The sequence below is a fragment of the Pongo pygmaeus genome, chromosome 18 (genome assembly GCF_028885625.2).
Source record: "Pongo pygmaeus isolate AG05252 chromosome 18, NHGRI_mPonPyg2-v2.0_pri, whole genome shotgun sequence".
In the NCBI taxonomy this organism is placed as follows: domain Eukaryota; kingdom Metazoa; phylum Chordata; class Mammalia; order Primates; family Hominidae; genus Pongo; species Pongo pygmaeus.
In genome coordinates, this window is record NC_072391.2 from 74,458,285 (window position 1) to 74,478,074 (window position 19,790).

At 42.2% G+C, this 19,790-nt stretch overlaps 1 protein-coding gene across 2 annotated transcripts in view; it reads left to right on the forward strand.

Annotated features, from left to right (window-relative positions):
* Positions 1-11,078, forward strand: part of SYCE1L (synaptonemal complex central element protein 1 like) — a 27,335-nt gene extending 16,257 nt beyond the window's left edge. For both annotated transcript variants that reach the window (XM_054453732.2, XM_063654100.1), the window contains one exon: positions 10,161-11,078. In XM_054453732.2, coding sequence (XP_054309707.2) covers positions 10,161-10,355 — 195 coding nt within the window. In that variant the 3' untranslated portion in view covers positions 10,356-11,078. The remainder of the gene's footprint in view (positions 1-10,160) is intronic.
* Positions 11,079-19,790: the final 8,712 nt, after the last annotated feature.

A 19,790-nucleotide genomic window follows, 5' to 3' on the forward strand; every position in this document is an offset into this window, starting at 1 on the left:
TGTCTTTGTTAGAATCCCAGCTCTGCTGCGTACTAGCTGTGTAACTTCAGCTTACACAGTTAAGTTACTTAAATTCCCTTTTTTTTTTTTTTCTTTGAGATGGAGTTTCATTCTTGTTGTCCAGGCTGGAGTGCAATGGCGAGATCACGGCTCACTGCAACCTCCATCTCCTGAGTTCAAGGGATTCTCCTGCCTCAGCCTCCCGAGTAGCTGGGATTACAGGCACCAGCCACCACGCCCAGCTAATTTTTGTATTTTTAGTAGTGACGGGGTTTCACCATGTTGGCCAGGCTGGTCTCAAACTCCTGACTTCAAGTGATCCACCCGCCTTGGCCTCCCAAAGTGCTGGGATTACAGGAGTGAACCACTGCGCCCGGCCGAAGTTACTTAAATTCCGTATGGCTGGTTTCCTTATCTGTAAAGTAGAAAGTTATTGTGAGGGTTAAATAAATAGATAATATATGGAAAGTGCTTAAAACCATACTTGCTACATCTTAAGCACTGTGTTGGTCGTAGCTGTCATTGTTAAAAAGAATTTTCACATCCTCATTTGGTCACCATCCTAGGAATCTTACATAATAAACATTATATATTTTTTGTTACTTTACAGTTAAGGAAACTGACGGTGACTTCACTGAAACCAGGGAAGAACTAGTATTCAAGGCCAGATCTTCTTACCCCTAATTCGGAATTCTTCCTCTTCTCTATGCCACACCACACTGCACTCTTCCATTTCATCCAAGTTCTTTTTTTTTTGCTTCGTTTTTTGTCAGAGAGTTAAGATCACAATTGACTTGACTTTATTCTTCCAAGTTCAGTGATCCAGTTGGCATTTATTGAATATCTGCCATATCCCTGGCACTTTGTTAGCCACTGAGAAAGCAGAAAATGTATCAGTCACAGGTTCTGTCTTCAAGGAGCTTAAAGACTCACTGGAGGGAGAAAAGAGGTACACAGTAAACAATAGCAGACCTAAAATCGTGTGCTCCTGAGAGGCAGTGAGCCATTGGAAAGAAGACCACGCCAGGAGTCAGGCAGTTCCTTTTGTGACTCAGCTCTGGTTCACTGTGTGACCTTATTGGGGACATATAACTAAAACAAAAACTCCTGCCAATCCAGAAAACTTCTCCACAAAAAGCAGAAGAGAAAGAAGACAGTTCTATTATTGAATAAGCATTAAACCAGAAGGTGATGTCACAGGCAATCACAAAAGAGATTGCAAAGGCGGAGAAATAAATCTCACCCTTTAATGTAGCCAGATACAACCCATTCAGTGATGAACAATAACCAGTTCTCAAATAAAGACTTAATAGCACGATTTGTCACTCATAGTTCATCCTAAATTGAGGTAACCCTCTGTGTTAGTTAATTGGCTTTATCCAAAGGAAAATTCAATGATGGGACGCAATTCTGGAGCAAGGCACCTGCAGGCTAAAGCTAGACCCTTACACTCTCACAGAAATTATGAGACAGGGACGCTATCTTCCTTGATAAAATTTCAAAGAGATGGTTCACAGGTCCTTTAGAAAGACAATCATAGGTCATAAAGGTGGTGGGAGGTTTATTAGCTTTTAAAAAGATTTATATGCATTTCAAAGAGAGAAATAACAAGTTTTTTTAAGTAGATGCTCTCAGAAAAGGCAAAGGAGAAGGGGTTGGGGAAAATTGGGAAGGGGTAGGGTAGGAGTATATTCCCTTATTTTCAATAGGGAGAATGAAGACTCTCATTATATTATTTCTTTTTCAAAATTTTAAATTTTTATGGGTACATCGTAAGTATATATATTTATGGGGTACCTAATATATTTTGATAGAGGCATACAATGTATAATAATCACAAAAGGGATAAATGAGCTATCCATCACCTCAAGCAAGCCTATTATTATTATTATTATTATTATTATTATTATTATTATTTTGAGACAGAGTTTCACTCTTGTTGCCCAGGCTGAGGTGCAATAATGCGATATCGCCTCACTGCAACCTCTACCTCCCGGGTTCAAACGATTGTCCTGCCTCGGCCTCCTGAGTAACTGGGATTACAGGCGTGTGCCACCACGCCTGGCTAATTTTGTGTTTTTAGTAGAGACGGGTTTCTCCATGTTGGTCAAGCTGGTCTCCAACTCCCAACCTCAGGTGATCCGCCCCCCTTGGCCTCTCAAAGTGCTGGGATTACAGGCGTGAGCCACCGTGCCCGGCCATCTTATTTCTAATTCATGTTTGCCTTTACAACTGTGGGTAAATCACTTCATCTTCCTAGGCTTCCTTTTCCTCCTTGTTAGAAAGAGGTGGAAGATCTTTGTTAGTGTTCATGAACTACTGTTCTAGGGGGAAAAAAAAACAGCACTAAATGCTTTTATTCTTGGCCAATCATAGTGGCTTTCAATTTTAATTTAATTTAATTATTTATTTATTTTGAGACAGGGTCTCACTCTGTCGCACAGGCTGGAGTGCAGTGGCCTGACCTCCGCTCACCGCAATCTCCCCCTCCCAGGTTCAACCGATTCTCCTGCCTTGGCCTCCCGAGTAGCTGGGACCACAGGTGTGTGCCACGACACCCAACTAACTTTTTCTATTTTTAGTAAAGAGGGGGTTTCGCCATGTTGCTCAGGCTGGTCTTGAACTGAGCTTAAGGAATCAGCCCACCTCAGCCACCCAAAGTACTGGGATTACAAGCGTGAGTCAACGCATCTGGCTATAGTGGCTTTTTAAAACACCTTTAAAAAAATTTAAATGATGCCTTTGGAGAGGGGCATGCACACTTAGATCCCCATAATCCATCCTCATTCTGCCCTTTTCCCTTTTGTCTTGTAGCTCACCTGCCTAGCCCTTCTAGCTTCCATTGTGTAGTGTTCTATAAGGTGCCCAGATGTATTAAACATGGGCTAATAAGAAAAGAGAAAGAGCAGTATTAGTCATATTTTCTGGGAAGACTTATGGGGCCATAGAACTTTTTGTGATCCTTGGTGAGTAGGGAGGATTTTAATTATAAAACAATAATATTTTTGTTCCAATTCTTATATTTTCTTCCTTCTGTTCTCAGACTGCATTACCACCCATAACACAATGTTAAATAATGGTGTTGATTTTAAAAATCCGTGTTTCTTCTGATTTTAAAGGAAATGCATATTTTTCGTCATGATGTTGTCTTTTGAATGTGTGTATATTTTATGAAGAGACTATACCCATCCAACTGAATTTCATTGAGATTTCAAAAATTAAGAATGAATGTTGAATTTTACAAAATACTTTTGAGCATCTGTTAAGGTGATTTTTCTATTTTGAAATATGTATTATGGTAAATTTGATTAATAGATTTCTTCTAACGGAGCTATCTTAGCCATGGTTGAATCAAGGTCTAGATTCAGTTTGTGTTTTATAAACCAGAACGCAGCTCTCACACAAGAGTAACTGTGCTCCCCTTCATTTCACTTCTGAGACTGCTTTCATAATATTATTTTATATTTTATAATATTATTTTAAATGTTATAATATTTAATATTTTAAGATTTTTAATAATATTTTTATAATATTTAATATTTTAATAATATTTTTAAAAATTATTAAAATATTATTTCTGATGCAATTATTTGTACTCATTTCCTGTTTTAGTTTGCTAGGTCTGCTGTAATAAAGGGCCACAGACTGAGTAGCAGTTCTAGATGCGGGAAGTCCAAGATCAGGGTGTCCTCAGGGCTGGTTCTTCCAAGGGCTGTGAGGGAGGATCTGTTCCATGCCTGTCTCCTAGCCTCTGGTGGTTTGCTGGCAGTGTTTGGCTTGTAGCTGCATTATTCACTCTATGCCTTAATTTTCACCTGTTGTTCTCCCTGTGTACATGTCTGTCTCTGTATCCAAATTTCCCCTTTTAATAAGGACACTGTAATATTGAATCAGGGCCCACCGGAGTGACCTCATTTTAATTTGATTATCTCTGTAAAGACCATGATATGGTTTGGCCCTATGTCCCCCAACAAAGCTCATGTCGAATTGTAATCCCCAGTGTTGGAGGAGGGAGCTGGTGGGAGGTGATTGGATCATGGGGGCGGTCTTCCCTCTTGCTGTTCTCATGATAATGAATTCTCAAAAGATCTGGCTGATCAAAAGTGTGTAGCACCTCCCCTTTCATTCTCTCTTCCTCCTGCTCCCACCATGTAAGACGTGCCTGCTTCCCTTTTGCCTTCTGCCATGTTTGTAAGTTTCCTGAGGTCTCCCAAGGCATGCTTCCTGTACAGCCTGTAGAACCATAAGCCAATTAAAACTTTTTTCTTTATAAATTACCTAGTATCAGGTAGTTCTTATAGCAATCTGAGAATGGACTAACACAGACTATATCTTCAAATAACATAATATTCAAATGTACTTCGGGTTAGGACTTTAATGCATGAATTGGGGTGGGGGGGTTGTGTGTGACAAAATTCAACCCATAACACTGCCCAATAGAGAAAAAAACATTTAATCAAGTAGATAACTTGAATATTGGGATATTTTGTATGACATTATAGGCTGGAACTTTTAATCAATTATTTAAATAGACTTAACCTAATTTGTTGAATAGTCAGACAACTTTGAATATGCCTATTTCTCATGGGGTTAGAAAAGTTGTCATTTTTTACCATATTCCACACTTAACTTAATTACAGATTTCAATCGCCAGAACTTTCATGCCTTGTAGACACAATGCACATTATCCTTTAGGTCATTTGACTCACGTACCCATTTTTGGTTAGTTTGGTTGCCTCAAAAATATAAATATATGTATTAGGAAAACACGTCTAGATTATCCATATAATTATATTATTTGTCCACCTAAATACAAAACCAACCATTGTTCTGACCTCTGGCTACCTCGCCTATTGCTCTTAATGCATATGTTTATTAGTAATACTTTTCCATAGACTCCCAGCTCTGTGTGCAGCTCAAGCTGTGGTCCAGGATTCAGAAAAATCCCTCTGGAAGGGGAGGCTCCATGCTGCTTTGATGTAAACTTTGCCCAGACAGGGAGGTTTCTCATCAGACAGGTATTACAAAGAATCACATTCAACTGTTCCTCACTCCTTTATATTCACCCAGTTAATTATTCATGATAATACTACTTAGTTATAAATAGCACATCTCAACTAGTCTCATGGGCATCCACTCCTGAAGGAAGCAAACAGTGGGGAAAAATATTTAATACTTGCCAACTGAGGCCGGGCGCGGTGGCTCATGCCTGTAATCCCAGCACTTTGGGAGGCTGAGATGGGCGGATCACAAGGTCAGGAGATCGAGACCATCCTAGTTAACACGATGAAACCCCATCTCTACTAAAAATATTAAAAAACTAGCCAGGCGTGGTGGCGGGCACCTGTAGTCCCAGCTACTCAGGAGGCTGAGGCAGAAGAATCACTTGAACCCGCGAGATGGAGTTTGCAGTGAGCTGAGATTGTGCCACTGCATTCCAGCCTGGGCGACAGAGTGAGACTCCTTCTCAAAAAAAAACAAAAAACAAAAAAACTTGCCAACTGAACTTAGTAGTTTCTCCAGGTTTAAAGCAACTCATCTGATGGAAATATGTAACTTAATTTAGCTTCCCTATAATAGATACTTTGTTCTCTAACTGTGCTTCCCTACCCTTTTTAAATTTTTCCTATCAGATGGTCTCTGAACACAGGAAAGCTGTGGAAACTTCAGGGAGGGTGCTTGGCCTGCTCTTTGCTAACTTGATAGGCAAAATGGTTACTTGGTTGGCTTAATTTAAATTTCTTTAGTAATGAGAAAAATTGAACATCTTTTCATATTTTTAAGAACCATTCTCATTTCTATTGTGAATTATCTGTTTACCTCCATTTACCTTTTCCACTGGGTTGTCTTTTTCTTATTGATTTAAAAGAAGATGCTAGCGCGGTGGCTCACGCCTTAATCCCAGCACTTTGGGAGGCCGACGCGGGCGTATCACGAGGTCAGGAGATCGAGACCATCCTGGCTAACACGGTAAAACCCCGTCTCTACTAAAAATACAAAAACATTAGCCGAGCATGGTGGCAGGCGCCTGTAGTCCCAGCTCCTCGGGAGGCTGAGGCAGGAGAATGGCGTGAACCCGGGAGGCGGAGGTCGCAGGGAGCCGAGATCGCGCCACCGCTCTCCAGCCTGGGCGACAGAACGAGACTCCATCTCAAAATATATATATATATGTATACACACTATATATATTTTTATATTTACGTGTGTATATATATATATATATATATGTAAAGAGATCAAAATTTTTGCATGCTATTTAAATGAAAAACATTTTTCCACTTTATCTTTTTTTAAACAGGGTCTCACTGTGTCACCGAGGCCAGAGTGCAGTGGCACTATCTCGGCTCACTGCAACCTCCGCCTCTTGCGTTCAAGTAGTTCTCCTGCCTCAGCCTCCCAAGTAGCTGGGATTACAGGCGCCCGTTACCATGCCCAGGTAACTTTGTTCGCTGAGATGGAGTCTCGCTCTGTCACCCAGGCTGGAGTGCTGTGGCATGACCTCAGCTCACAGCAACCTCCTTCTCCCAGGTTCAAGCGATTCTCCTGTCTCAGCCACCCAAGTAGCTGGGATTACAGACACGTGCCACCATGCCCGACTAATTTTCGTATTTTTAGTAGTGACGGGGTTTCACCATATTAGCCAGGCTGTCTCAAACGCCTGACCTCAAGTGATCCACCCGCCTTGGTCTCCCAAAGTGCTGGGATTACAGGCGTGAGTCACCATGCCCTGCTAAAATTAATTGATTTCTTCCAAGTGTGTGCAGTCATGTTTTACTTCTGTGATCAAACCTATTTAAGAGTTATAAAGATTCCTTCCAATTGTATCTTATGAAAGCCAGTAGGCATTTAATGATGTCTTTTCTGGAGTCATTGTCTTTATATTTTATGCCTGATTTTTGGAAAGCCTGTTTTACTTTCTGTGTGTCTTCTTATTTCTGAAGTCTTATCAAATCTGCATTATCTAAAATGCCCATTACCTATAAATTTCTCTTCCACTCTGAGATTAAATATCTTTCTCAGTGGTTACCTTTGTTTTTTTAGAACGTTTTATTGTTTAAAAATCACAGTCAAAGCTTCAAAAAACATACACCCCAAAATATCCCAATTCCAGTATCCTACTACCCAGAGGAGAGCACATGGCTGTTCTTCCCCTTCTGGTGCCCACAGCACTAGCCAGGACCCCGCCCTGAGGAGACCACTTGCTCACCCTCCTGCCCGCCATATGTTAAGTCACCGTTTCTGATACATTTATTTATTTATTTAGTAAGATGGAGTCTTGCTCTGTTGCCCAGGCTGGAGTACAGTGGTGCAGTCTCGGCGCACTGCAACCCCTGCCTCCCGGGTTCAAGCAATTCTGCGTCAGCATCCCGAGGAGCTGGGATTATAGGCACCCACCATCACATCCAGCTAATTTTTGTATTTTTAATAGAGATGGGGTTTCACCATGTTGGCCAGGCTGGTCTCAAACTCCTGACCTCAGGTGATCCACCCACCTCAGCCTCCAAAAGTGCTGGAATTATAGGTGTGAGCCACTGCTCCCAGGCCCTAATACTTTTATAATTTAGTTTATATTTGAACTATTTGGAATTTATTTTGTGCCTGTACATAATCTGGAGAGAATTTACTGAATAGCACATGTATCCCCCCAAATGCAATGCCATCCTCGCCATATACCAAATAATCATATCTATTTTGGTCAATTTCTAAACTGTTTATTCTATTCCTTTATCTAGTTGCCTATTTATACACAAATACCAAATTTTTATTATTATACCCTTAAAGAATATTATGAAACTGACTTGGTGAGACCTCCTCCACATTTTCCTACTATTTCAGAATTTTTCCAGGATAGTTTCTTTCCTATGCATACTCTAGAATCATATTGTCTATTGCCAAAAAAAACAAAAAACCAAAAAACCTGGCTGGGCGTGGTGGCTCACAGCTGTAATCCCAGCACTTTGGGGGGCCGAGGCAGGCAGACTATGAGGTCAGGAAATCAAGACCATCCTGACTAACATGGTGAAACCCTGTCTCTACTAAAAATAGAAAAAATTAGCCAGGCGTGGTGGCATGAGCCTGTAGTCCCAGCTACTAGGGAGGCTGAGGCAGGAGAATCACTTGAACCCAGGAGGCAGAGGTTGCAGTGAGCAGAGATCACACCACTGCACTCCAGCCTTGTGGCAGAGTGAGACTCAGTTTCAAAAAAAATTAAACAGCAGCAACAACAACAAAAAACCTCTATTATTATTTGATATTTGTATTCAATGAAATATATACATTAACATGCAGGAAATTAGTATCATTATATTCAGTCTTCTAAAGGAGAAAATCATCTGTTTTATCTGTTTAATTTTTTTTTTTTTTTTTGAGACAGAGTTTCACTCTTGTTGCCTAGGCTGGAGCGCAATGGTGTGATCTCGGTTGACCGCAACCTCCTCCTTCCGGGTTCAAGCCATTCTCTTGCCTCAGCCTCCCAGTTAGCTGGGATTACAGGCATGTACCACCGTGCCCAGCTAATTTTGTATTTTTAGAAGAGATAGGGTTTCTCCATGTTAGTCAGGCTGTTCTCGAACTCCCGACCTCAGGTGATCCGCCTACCTTGGCCTCCCAAAGTGCTGGGATTACAGGCGTGAGTCACCACACCTGGCCTAATTTTTATTTTATGTGTTTTTCTCCTCTGTATATCTCTTTGAATTCTATTTTACCTGATAATAATGTTGCTACAATTTTTTTTTGAGACTGAGTCTCACTCTGTTGCCCACGTTGGAGTGCAGTGGCACTATCTCGGCTTACTGCAACTTCTGCCTCCTGGGTTCAAGCAATTCTCCTGCCTCAGCCTCCCTCCCGAATTGCTGGGATTACAGGCACCTGCCACCATGCCCAGCTAATTTTTTATATTTTTAGTAGAGATGGGGTTTCACCATGTTGGCCAGGCTGCTCTCGAACTCCTGACCTCCGGTGATCCACCCACCTCAGCCTCCCAAAGTGCTGGAATTACAGGCGCGAGCCACCATGCCCGGACAATAAATGTATTTTTAGGAATATTTTTCTTCATATGTTTCTTTACTTGACTGTCTATTTAGGTATCTAATTTTTCAGGGTTTGTTTAATAAAACTATACTGTCATTGACAATTCATAGCCTAATGAGGAAGGCAACCCAGGACAAAGGGTTCAAAGACACAGGTACATACTAGAGTGTGGGGAGGCATGCAGGCACAACCTAATGCAGGTAATGCTACATTGTTAAAGGCAAGTAGGAATTAGTCAAGCAAAGAAGAGAGCAAAAGAAACTCCCTGTAGAAGAAGGTCATGGTGAACCGAGAAGGCATGAGCACTGTGAGTATGATACATAAATCTCTCCATCAGAATCTTTTGATCCAGTGTTTGGTTTATGACAAAAGATAAGGTCAGAAACCTATGTACAAACAAGATGATTAAGACCTTTCCTGCCACATCAAGCTGATTGAATTCTACCTCGAAATGTGGAAGGGATACACTAAGAAATATTTAACTATTAGAACCTGAGGGGGCTCTTTGATACCTGTTAAAAGTTGAACAGTTCCCCGTTCTTAATAAGGCATCTGGTTCAGTATAAATTCTCAGAAAATAATTACCATGTGTGTAAATAATCCAAGATAAGGCAGAGGTCAGCAAATGTTTTTCTTAGAGGGCCAGATAGTAAATATTTTAGACTTTGCAAGCCAAGAGGTGAAATTGAAAATATGTAAATACTTGTATAACCATTTAAAATGCAAGCATCTAAAAGTATTAAAACATCCATAGATTATAAGCCCTATAAAATTAGTAATGGCTAGATTTGACCTGTAGGCTGTAGTTTGTGGACTCCTGGCCTAGAGAATGGATATTTAAATTTTTAAGGGAGTATAATGCTTTCATTATGAAAGAAAATGGAAAATAATTCGTTGGCATGTGGAAAAATGAACAATGAGAGAAAATGTTATTTTGGGAAATAAAACCAAGGAGAGAATTGGCATGTTAGTCTGAAATTATTGCTTCTGTAACATGCTTTTAGCATGACATTTGAGTATAGCACTGAGACGGACAAGGTGCCCTACAAGGCCAAAAATGAGTTTTTTGTTTCTGGGAATCAGTAAGAATTTATGAACCTTAAATAAAAAAACATTGCTTTGTTTTTCAGATACTATTCAGTATAAGAAGTGTCCAGATGATCAATATCAGAATACTCAGAATTTACTGTCTTCCAAAGGATGTGAACTTCTTGGCTTCTGAAGACCCTTTGGGGATGGCTCTGGCCTGCACAGCCCTGCGTCTCTGTCCTTACCGCAATGGTCCTTGGGGTATTTGTGAAGCAGCAGGAAATCCCCTCAGTTAAAGCCAGTACATGGGCTTTCAGCTGCATCCTGCTGAAAGTCCAGCCTCCGTCACACTGTGCTTCCTCTGCTCTGCCCTATGCATTGGCCACCCCCACACAGCTACGTGGTGACTCCAACAAATAGCATTTGGAGTTGCGTTTACTTTGGCTATTTCTATCATTCTGACCAAAACCATCACTGTAGTTCTGGCTCTGAAGGCCAGAATGCCAGGGAGAATAAGATGGTGATTGGTATCAGGATCTCCTGATTTTGTCCTTTTTATATTCTCCCTGATCTAAGTGGAATCTATCTCCTGATCTATCAACTCGGGCTGAGAAACTTTCCTCCCTTCATTGACACGGACACACTCTCTACGCTTGGATCTGTAGTTCTCACACGCAGTGAGGTTTCAGCACTGCCTTCTACCATGTCCTAGGATACCTGGGCTCCTTGACCCTGGGGAGCTTCACCTTGGCTTTCCTGGCCATGGGTTTGCCTGACACCTTCAATAAGTCCAAGTTCTTGATGTTCAGCATGCTGGTGTCCTGCAGTGCCTGGGTCACCTCCCTCCTTGTCGACCACAGCACCAAGGGGAAGGTCCTGGAAGCCATGGAGGTCTTCTTCATCTTAGCTTCCAGTGCTGAGCTACTTGGCTGCATCTTTGCCCCCATATATTACATTATTCTTATAAGACAAGATATGAATACCCTCCAAGGTCTGAAGATTAAAATAGGTTCTGGAAGCAGTAAGAATTCCAGAGGTTTATTTCCAAAAAGGGGGAAAAAAAAGAGGCGACATCCTGAATTTAAAAATTCACTATTATCACAATCAGATACGAGTTAATAATTGAATCAAACTCACTACCTCCGAAGATAAAGTCAGTCTCATATCTTTAAAGGAATTAAGAGCAATACCACCCTCAGTTATCCTGTTTCATAGTGTGAATGTTATGGACATTTCCCATCCATGCCTTTTTCTTCAATGTATGCAATCTTCCATGCAGCATTTCTCTTCCTTTTTATGTAATAACAACCTACATAAGTCAGTGTCTTCAGCCAACAATCTTGCCTAATTTTCCAGTTTGGAGATTGTTTGCCTTCACAGACCTTCCTTTCCCTTCCCCTGTAAGCTCTATTGCCTAGGATTCCAGCCATCTGGGTTCTGAGTGGGGTTATCCAGAAGGAAGCAGTGTTAGAATAATGGTGAGTTTTTCTCAGTGGCTTTACCTCCTCCTAGACAAATCTATTCTGCTTGCAGCCTCCATCGAGTGATCCCAGACCCTGGGCACTGGTAACTCTGCCTCCCTCATAATTTCTCTCTCTCTCTCTCTCTTGTTTTTTTTGAGATGGAGTCTCCCAGTCACTCAGGCTAGATTGCAGTGGCATGATCTTGGCTTACTGCAACCTCTGTCTCCCAGGTTCAAGTGATTCTCCTGCCTCAGCCTCCTGAGGAGCTGGGATTACAGATGCCTGCCACCACGCCCAGCTAATTTTTGCATTTTCTTTTTTAGTAGAGACAGGGTTTCACCATGTTCTCCAGGTTGGTCTCAAACTCCCGACCTCAAGTGATCTGCCCACCTTGGCCTCCCAATGATAATCTCTTTTTAACTGCTATTCCCATGTTTGGTTCTCAGATCCTCCAGCACCTGCAGTTCCTTGCTGTATTAGTCCAGGTTCTCCAGAGGAAAAGAACCAAAAAGATACACACACACACACACACACACACACACACACACACACACACACGGAGATTTATTATGGGAATTGGCTCATGTGAGTATGGTGGCCGAGAGGTCCCACGACATACCATCTGCAAGCTGAGAACCAGGAAAGTCGGGGTGTAATTCAGTCCAAGTTGGAAGACCTGAGAAAGAGAGGAGTCAGTGGCATAACTCCCACTCTGAGACTGAAGGAGGCACTGGCTTAAGTCCCTGGAATCTAAAGGCCTGAGAACCAGAAGCTCTGATGTCTGAGGGCAAGAAAAGATGGAATGTCCCAGCTCAAAAAGACAGTTAATTTACCTTTCTTCTGCCTTTTTGTCTTATTCAGATGGTCCCTCAATAGATAAGATGATGCTCCCTAACACTGGTGTGGGTGAGTCTTCTTCCCTTAGTGGACTGATTCAAATGCTACTCTCTTCCAGAAACAGCCTCATAGACACAAGCAGAAGTAATATTTTTCTATCTCTCTGGCAGTTTCCTATCACAGTCAAGTTGACACATTAAAATTAACCATCACACCTGCAATTATATTCCCTCTGCTGTAAATAAATTCTTTCTTTTTATCTGATTAGACCCTGACTGACAATCTTGCTACCAGGAGAAGTGCCAGGAAACACATCCTCCTATGGGATTCTGGTTGGGGTTGGCCTGCTTGTGCATGAACACAATCATGATCTTATTGCAGGTGGAAAATGGAATACTGGTTCCAGCAGACAGGGTCAGCGTCTACCCGTACTCATTTGTCTTACACCTCATTGCACACCAGGCCGGCTTCCATCTGGCAGGACATAAATTCCTTTGCATGACATTTTTATGTGGATGCTGAAGTATGCCTGGCCTATTTGTGTGGTGGGCTAGAAGTGTTGCAGAATGAATTTCTGCCTCCCTAAGCCTCAGAACAGTCTTCATCTATTGACCGATAGGATTGGGTGTTTATGCCTGTTAACAATGTATTGCCTCTCAGCTCCAAATTCACCTTTACCACCTGCTTTGTGAAAATGGATCAGGCCCTTGAAACAGTTTCCTTTGCCAGCTGACACGATCTTAAGCTTTGCTCAGTAGAGGGCGCTGGGGAGACATTTCCGCTTTGGTTCTGGTCTTCAGGCTAGGTAGGTTCCTGCAGGGTGGACGACTTCTCCAGCGCAGGTTCCTGCAGTGCATGGCAGCCAGCAGCGTCCCAAGACACCACCTTTGGTAGTTTTGTAGCAGTGACTCTAGTGAGATACCTCTCCATCAACAACGTTCCCCAACACCTTAGAAGATGGATTTCTGGCAAGGTTTAGAGGGCAGATTTCCAGAAAGTTCTACAAAGGCAGCACTACAGCAACTTCTTTGCCCTTCAGTGAGTCACAGCCATGACCTGTCCAACTAGGACCTGACCTCACCCTGTGGGTAGAGGGTCTCCCTTGGATGCTCCAGCTCAGCCCTGCAGGCAGTAGCTGCTACGCAGGTCGGCTATTTCTATATTTAGAGTTCTCTTTGCTTTTTCCTAGTCAACCCCTCGCTGCCCCAATATCCCATTTTAGTTAATAATGATGTATTTTAAACTTTATCTGTTCAAATTATTGCACAGTTTTTCTCCCTTGATTGGACTCTTACTGTCCATAAATTATCCAGCTCCTTTGGCCTTTGGCTGGAAAAAGTTTGAGGCATGTTTTATTTATTTATTTATTTATTTATTTATTGAGATGGAGTCTCGCTCTGTCACCCAGGCCAGAGTGCACTGGTGTGATCTCAGCTTACTGCAACCTCCGCCTCCCAAGTTCAAGTGATTCTCCTCCCTCAGCCTCCTGAGTAGCTGGGATTACAGGGGCGTGCCACCATGCCCGGCTAATTTTTGTATTTTTAGTAGAGATGGTGGGGGGAGGGGGGGGGTCTCACCATGTTGGCCAGGCTGGTCTCGAACTCCTGACCTCAAGTGATCCGCCCGCCTTGGCCTCCCAAAGTGCTGGGATTATAGGCGTGAGCCACGGTGCCCAGCCAGGTGTGCTTTTTTTTTGTACTGGCTCCAGGGTGTCCCCCAGTGGCTTGGTGAAAAAAATACATCATGGGCTGCTTTTCCTTTCTTGCTGTGGGAATGTAAAAGGAACTGATGAGGATGAAAGATACGACTTGTTGACAGCCCTGGGAGTCTAGAAGGAGGTGGAAGTCAGAAATGTTGCAGTTGTTCAGAACGAATTCCTAGTACTGTCACTAGGCCAGTGCTGGCATGGAAATAGAGATTAGCCAAACACCCCAAAGCGGGCTTAGGCCTGAGTGCACCTGGTGATTGAATGTGAGATCGGGAGGGCTTTCCAGCAATAGAAATATACACCTTCCTATTGCTCCAAGATGCCAAGCAGAAAGTCAACATACATTTGAATAGATTCTATCAAAAGAACAGTTCCTTCTCTGATGTAGATCATGAAGAGAGCAATTATTCTCTCTCTATTCCCATGCAAGCTAAGGGTATGCAAACAGATGACCATTTCTGGGTTATCTCTATGTCATAAACTTGTTTAATGCAGTTGCTGCCTTGGCATCCATTGTTAGGCCTGACATAAGTTGTTTGAAGTCCAGTTGTACCCTGTCACCTTTGGCCTAGTTAAAACTTCCTCTCCCCATGTGGCTGTTTGCAGTATAGCCCACTTGTTCCTCATCCCACTGAACCCAAACCCAACATATCCCACAGCTGCTGACCTTGATAAAACCCAATGGCCAACACCAGAGTCGTGTGGATGAGTTCCCCCTTCTCACATGTATTTTCCTTAAACTAGCAAATTCACAACCCCCTGTGGAAAGCCTAAGTGAGACACTCCTGGAGCCCCTAGACCTTGATAAAGGCAGGCTCCTGCTGGTCATCTCTCATGTCATGCATTTCGGTTTCCCATTTTCCTTCTGTGTCTCCTGACTGACACACCTGAACCTTACTAGGTAAGACATAAGGAGAATAGGAAACCAAAAGGCAAGGTCCAGGGGCTCCAGGAGTGTTATCACTTACAACATGCTCTCCTAGAGAGTGGCTATCTTGGCAGAAATAAACTGGACACAGATCAGACAAGAGCCACAAAGCGTGTCTGCCAGATTTCCTTTGAGAGAGACAGCTGGCTATGGATCAGACTCAGGCATTAGGCTGTCAATCAGGATAAAGAAGCATCATGTGAAAGACACACTGTAAACACCTGTGAACACCGCCCCTGGAGCCCTAGCAGGGCCAAGCTTTATCGCCACTCTCCAGAGAGGCCTGAAGAGCAAATTAGAGGAAAATCTCAACAGTTCAGTTATTCATCTGAAGAAAGGCTAGAGAACAAAAGTAATAAGCATCAGAAACACATTTGTTGGTATGGTTTGGCTTTGTGTCCCCACCCAAATCTCATCTCAAATTGTAATCCCCATGTGTCAGGATAGGAACTTGGTGGAGGGAGGTGGTTGGATCATGGGGGCAGTTTCCCCCATGCGGTTCGTGTGACAGTGAGGGAGTTCTCACGAGATCTGATGGTTTACAAGGTGCAGTTTCCCCTTCTCTCTTTCTCTCTCCTGCTGCTGCCATGTAAGAAGTGCCTTGCTTCCCCCTTCATCTCCCACCATGATTGTAAGTTTCTTGAGGCCTTCCCAGCCATGCGGAACGGTGAGTCAATTAAACCTCTTTTCATTATAAATTATTCGGTCTCAGGTATTTATATCAGTGTGAAAATAGACTAATACACTTGTGTTAGTAACTGAAAGCTTTGGAACCCCTGTGTGTTTCTGTGACCCACTGATTCTCAAACTGTGCTACATGCTACAATCAATAGCAGTGCTACGAAGTGCCCGGAATCCCTTTCAGAAGGTATAATTCACTCAGTTTGGGATAACGCCCGAGTATATTTATTTTAAAATTTTTCAGTTGGTTATGTGCAGTTGGAGTTGCAAACCATTTATCCAGACATAAAAGGATATCTATTGACTAAGATAGTGCTTCTGGAAATGTGATCCCTGGAATAACAGCATCAGCATCACCTGAGAACTTATTAGAGATGCAAATTATTGGGTCCCACCCCAGATCTATTGAATTGGAAACTGGGGCAGAGCCCAGCAATTTGGGTTTAACAAGCCTGCCAGGTGATTCTAATGCCCAGGTTTGAGAATTCTTGAACTATCACAAGGAAGAGTTCCTGAATTCTTCCACTTTTTGTGATGGAATAAGAATAAAAATACCCTTTGGAGTCAGGAATTTTGGGTTTAAACCTGGAATCTTCCTTGCAATTAAAAGTGTGACCCAGGACAAATTATTTTGCTCTCTAATCTTCAATTACATCACTTGTAAATTAGAAAGTCAGATAATCCCAGTTTTAATAAAGTTGTTGTGAAGATAAAAGATGTCAGTTTCTCTCCCTTCCTCATTAAGGGGATTATGAAGTCTGTGGTTTGACAGGAATGATAAGCATATCTATGTGTTCGCCCTGGATCCCAGCTAAGAATACTAAATAGTCTGTCAATGTAATACTTTTTATCAGTGGCTTAGATGTTTCCCCAAAGTGTGGGACAAAAATCACTTGTGACCTCTATGCCACTGGTGCTGAATAGCATTGAATCACATGGTAGAATGTTATTCTCCTTTCAAAAATTTCCAAAAATTGTTTAAATACATTTTTAAAAAACATCTTATTTTGGTTTAAAGTGCCTGAAACACATCTCTAAACTTCTAATGCCACCTTTAAAATAACGCCTTTGACAAGCAAAGATATTTTTCTACACCTTAATACATTTGTTTACCTTCTTTTGTGGACAAGTAGCACTAGGTTTTCATATATGATAATAAAAATGTTTTAAAAATAAATTTAAGTTTAAAAATGAGTTTACTGAAATAAACACTTAAAACACACTACAAAGTTGTGACCAGTGAAGGCATGCATCAATGTCACTGTTTTCCATACTTCAAGGTGAGCAGCAGAAATCCCAGCCTTAAATAGTTCACAGGGAGAGAGGAGGACTGGTATACGGAAACTCTGAAAACAGAGGTCAGAGTCAACATTCTTATGGGATAAGTGTGAGTAATTTATATGATGCCAAACTACCAGGGTTAGGGTATAAACAATTTAGCGGAGGTTCCTGTGAAACAGATCTTGAGGGTTTAGATTACATTGCGCAAGAATGTTTAATAACTCTTTAAAACTGGTTTTTGCACCTTAAACACATTGATAGAACTCTAGTATGCAGAACAAGGAGATCATGGTTGTGCCAAATTGTTCCTGCTCAGGGAATTTTATAAAACTGTAATAAACTCAGTTTGAGTTGAATATTAACAAAATAAAGCCCATTCAGATGGAGGAAGGGGTTAGTAGGATAGAGGTTCTGAAGTGTAGATTACGAGAGTTAAAGCTGAAGGATTTAAGAATATTTATTCTGAAGAAGAGATACCTGGGTACTAAATATCATCTTTGTATATCTGAGCATATATCATGGGATAAAGGAACCAGAGAGGCAAATGAGGACTTGCTAACAGATACCGCTGTCGAGCAGTAGAATCAGCAGCCACGTTGGATAGGGCAAGCTCCATAACCAGAGATAATCCACCAGGGAAAGCAGCAGGTAACGAGCGTGCCGGAGCCAGTGTGCATGATGGTTGGGATGTTAAGGTAAGTTCATGTGTGTGTTGGGGTGGGGGGAGTGTAGAAAGAGAATTCATGTATGGAAAGTACCTGCTGTGTTACAGACTCTTACTAACACTTTGAGTCATCCTCTTGCCCATGAGGGGGCTGAGGCTCTGAGAAGTTTTGCAGCCTTCTGTAGTTCTCATAGTTAATTCTCCATTTAAACTCAAGTCTATTGATCTTCACAAGCATTGCTGTGCTTTATTCTGAACTCTGTTCCCTTCCAGCTCTGCATTGTTATTGCTTCCTCGTGGGTTGTAACCCAGACAGAAACCACGAAAGTATATTTCATGAATGGGTGCTTTTTACAGTCTCTGGCTAAAGTCACCAGCAGCCAGTGTGGGAGAGAGAGCTTGAGGTCCCTGCTACCAAACTCAATGCCAAGTCAAGCCCTCCAGGACACCTGATAGAGAACACCTGTACTGAAATGCTGTCAATCAGGGTGAATGTTGCACTGCACCACCTGGATCCCACTTTGGGAACAGAGGGCTTATTCCTGCAGCTGCTAGCAGTACTGCTGCTGCTGGAAAGCTGCCCTCAGTGTCAGTCCGCTTCAAGAACCCCCTCAGCAAGGGTCAACTCCGTTAAAGTTATGCCTCTTCTTGCGGGAGGCCACATGCAATAACCAATTGGCTTAGAAGTGTAAAAAAGCCCATGGGTCATGAAGACCTGACCCTCGTGGCTGAACATGGGGCAGCTTGGAATGGCCAACCCATCTTAAAACTCTCCATGAGGGTGGCTCATGCTTTCATTGAAATTTCTCCCTCTGCTCAATCCTGGCTTCCTTTCTTTCCCTTTCTTTCTCTTCCATGGGAGTTGATCCCAAGATCAGTCCCTAATCAACATTCAGAATGCTGATCTCCATTTCAGTCAGCTTCAGTAGTCAGCTGCAAAATCTCAGCTCAGCATCTTCCCATATGGCTTGTCTTCTGTTTCAATTGTTCAAATAAGTAAGAGGTCTGGCTACTGAACTGTACTCATTCATTTATTCTTTCATTCAACAAATACTTAACCACCAGCAACGTGGCAGTGAGTGCACTAGGCACTACTAGAACTACTGTAATGAGGAAGGATTCTGTTCTAGACCTCAATGAGCTAACGGGGAAGAAAGACCATGAACAAATAATTACATAAAGAGTGATGTGATGACTTTATGAGAAAGGTTTTGAAGAACTGCAGGGCACTACCAGTGAGATCACAGGAGTCTAGTCTAGTCTATTCTAGTTTAGAGAAATCAGTAAGATCCTCTGAACGTGGTGACATTTAATCTGAGACCTAAAGACTAAGGGAGGGGGGTATATGGGAGATGGGGTAATTCTAAATAGAATTAACAGCATTAGGCAGAAAGGATATTTGTATATTTGAGAGAAATAAAAGCCTGATTGGCAACCACGTAGTGAAAAAAACAACTGAAAATGAGGCTTGCACAGATACTATAGGGACTTATACGTTTTTTTTGGTACATTTATAAGCATGAAATAGTTTTATGATGTGACTTGGACTGATGTTGTTTCACATTATTTAATTCTACCAAGAATTGTGTGCATTGTTTGCCATTCCCCCACCACCCTTTTTTTTTGAAACAGAGTTTTGTTCTTGTTGCCCGGGCTGGAGTGCAGTGGCGTGATCTCGGCTCACTGCACCTCCGCCTCTTGGGTTCAAGCAATTCTCCTGCTTCAGCCTCCTGAGTAGCTGGGATTGCAGGTGCCCACCATCACACCTGGCTAATTTTTGTATTTTTGGTAGAGATGGGGTTTCACCAGGTTGGCCAGACTGGTCTCGAACTCTTGACCTCAGGTAATCACCCTGCCTCGGCCTCCTAAAGTGCTAGGATTACTGGCATGAGCCACTGCGCCCAGTCTTTTTCCCCTTTTTTAAATAGATGGGTGAGGAAACTTAATTTCTGAGAGATTCTGTGTTTTGTTCAAGGTCAAAAAACAGCTCAAAGAAGTCAAACGAGGATCCAAAATCTATATACCTTCTACTATATCATATCAGAGTCCTCTGACTGTCTTTAGAGGAATGACATTTTTCATTTGAGTCAATGGAAGCTATAGCTTTACAGAGTAATGACCTTTACCGTATACCCTATTTTAATTCCCTTTAAGCCTGAGGGCCTTTGA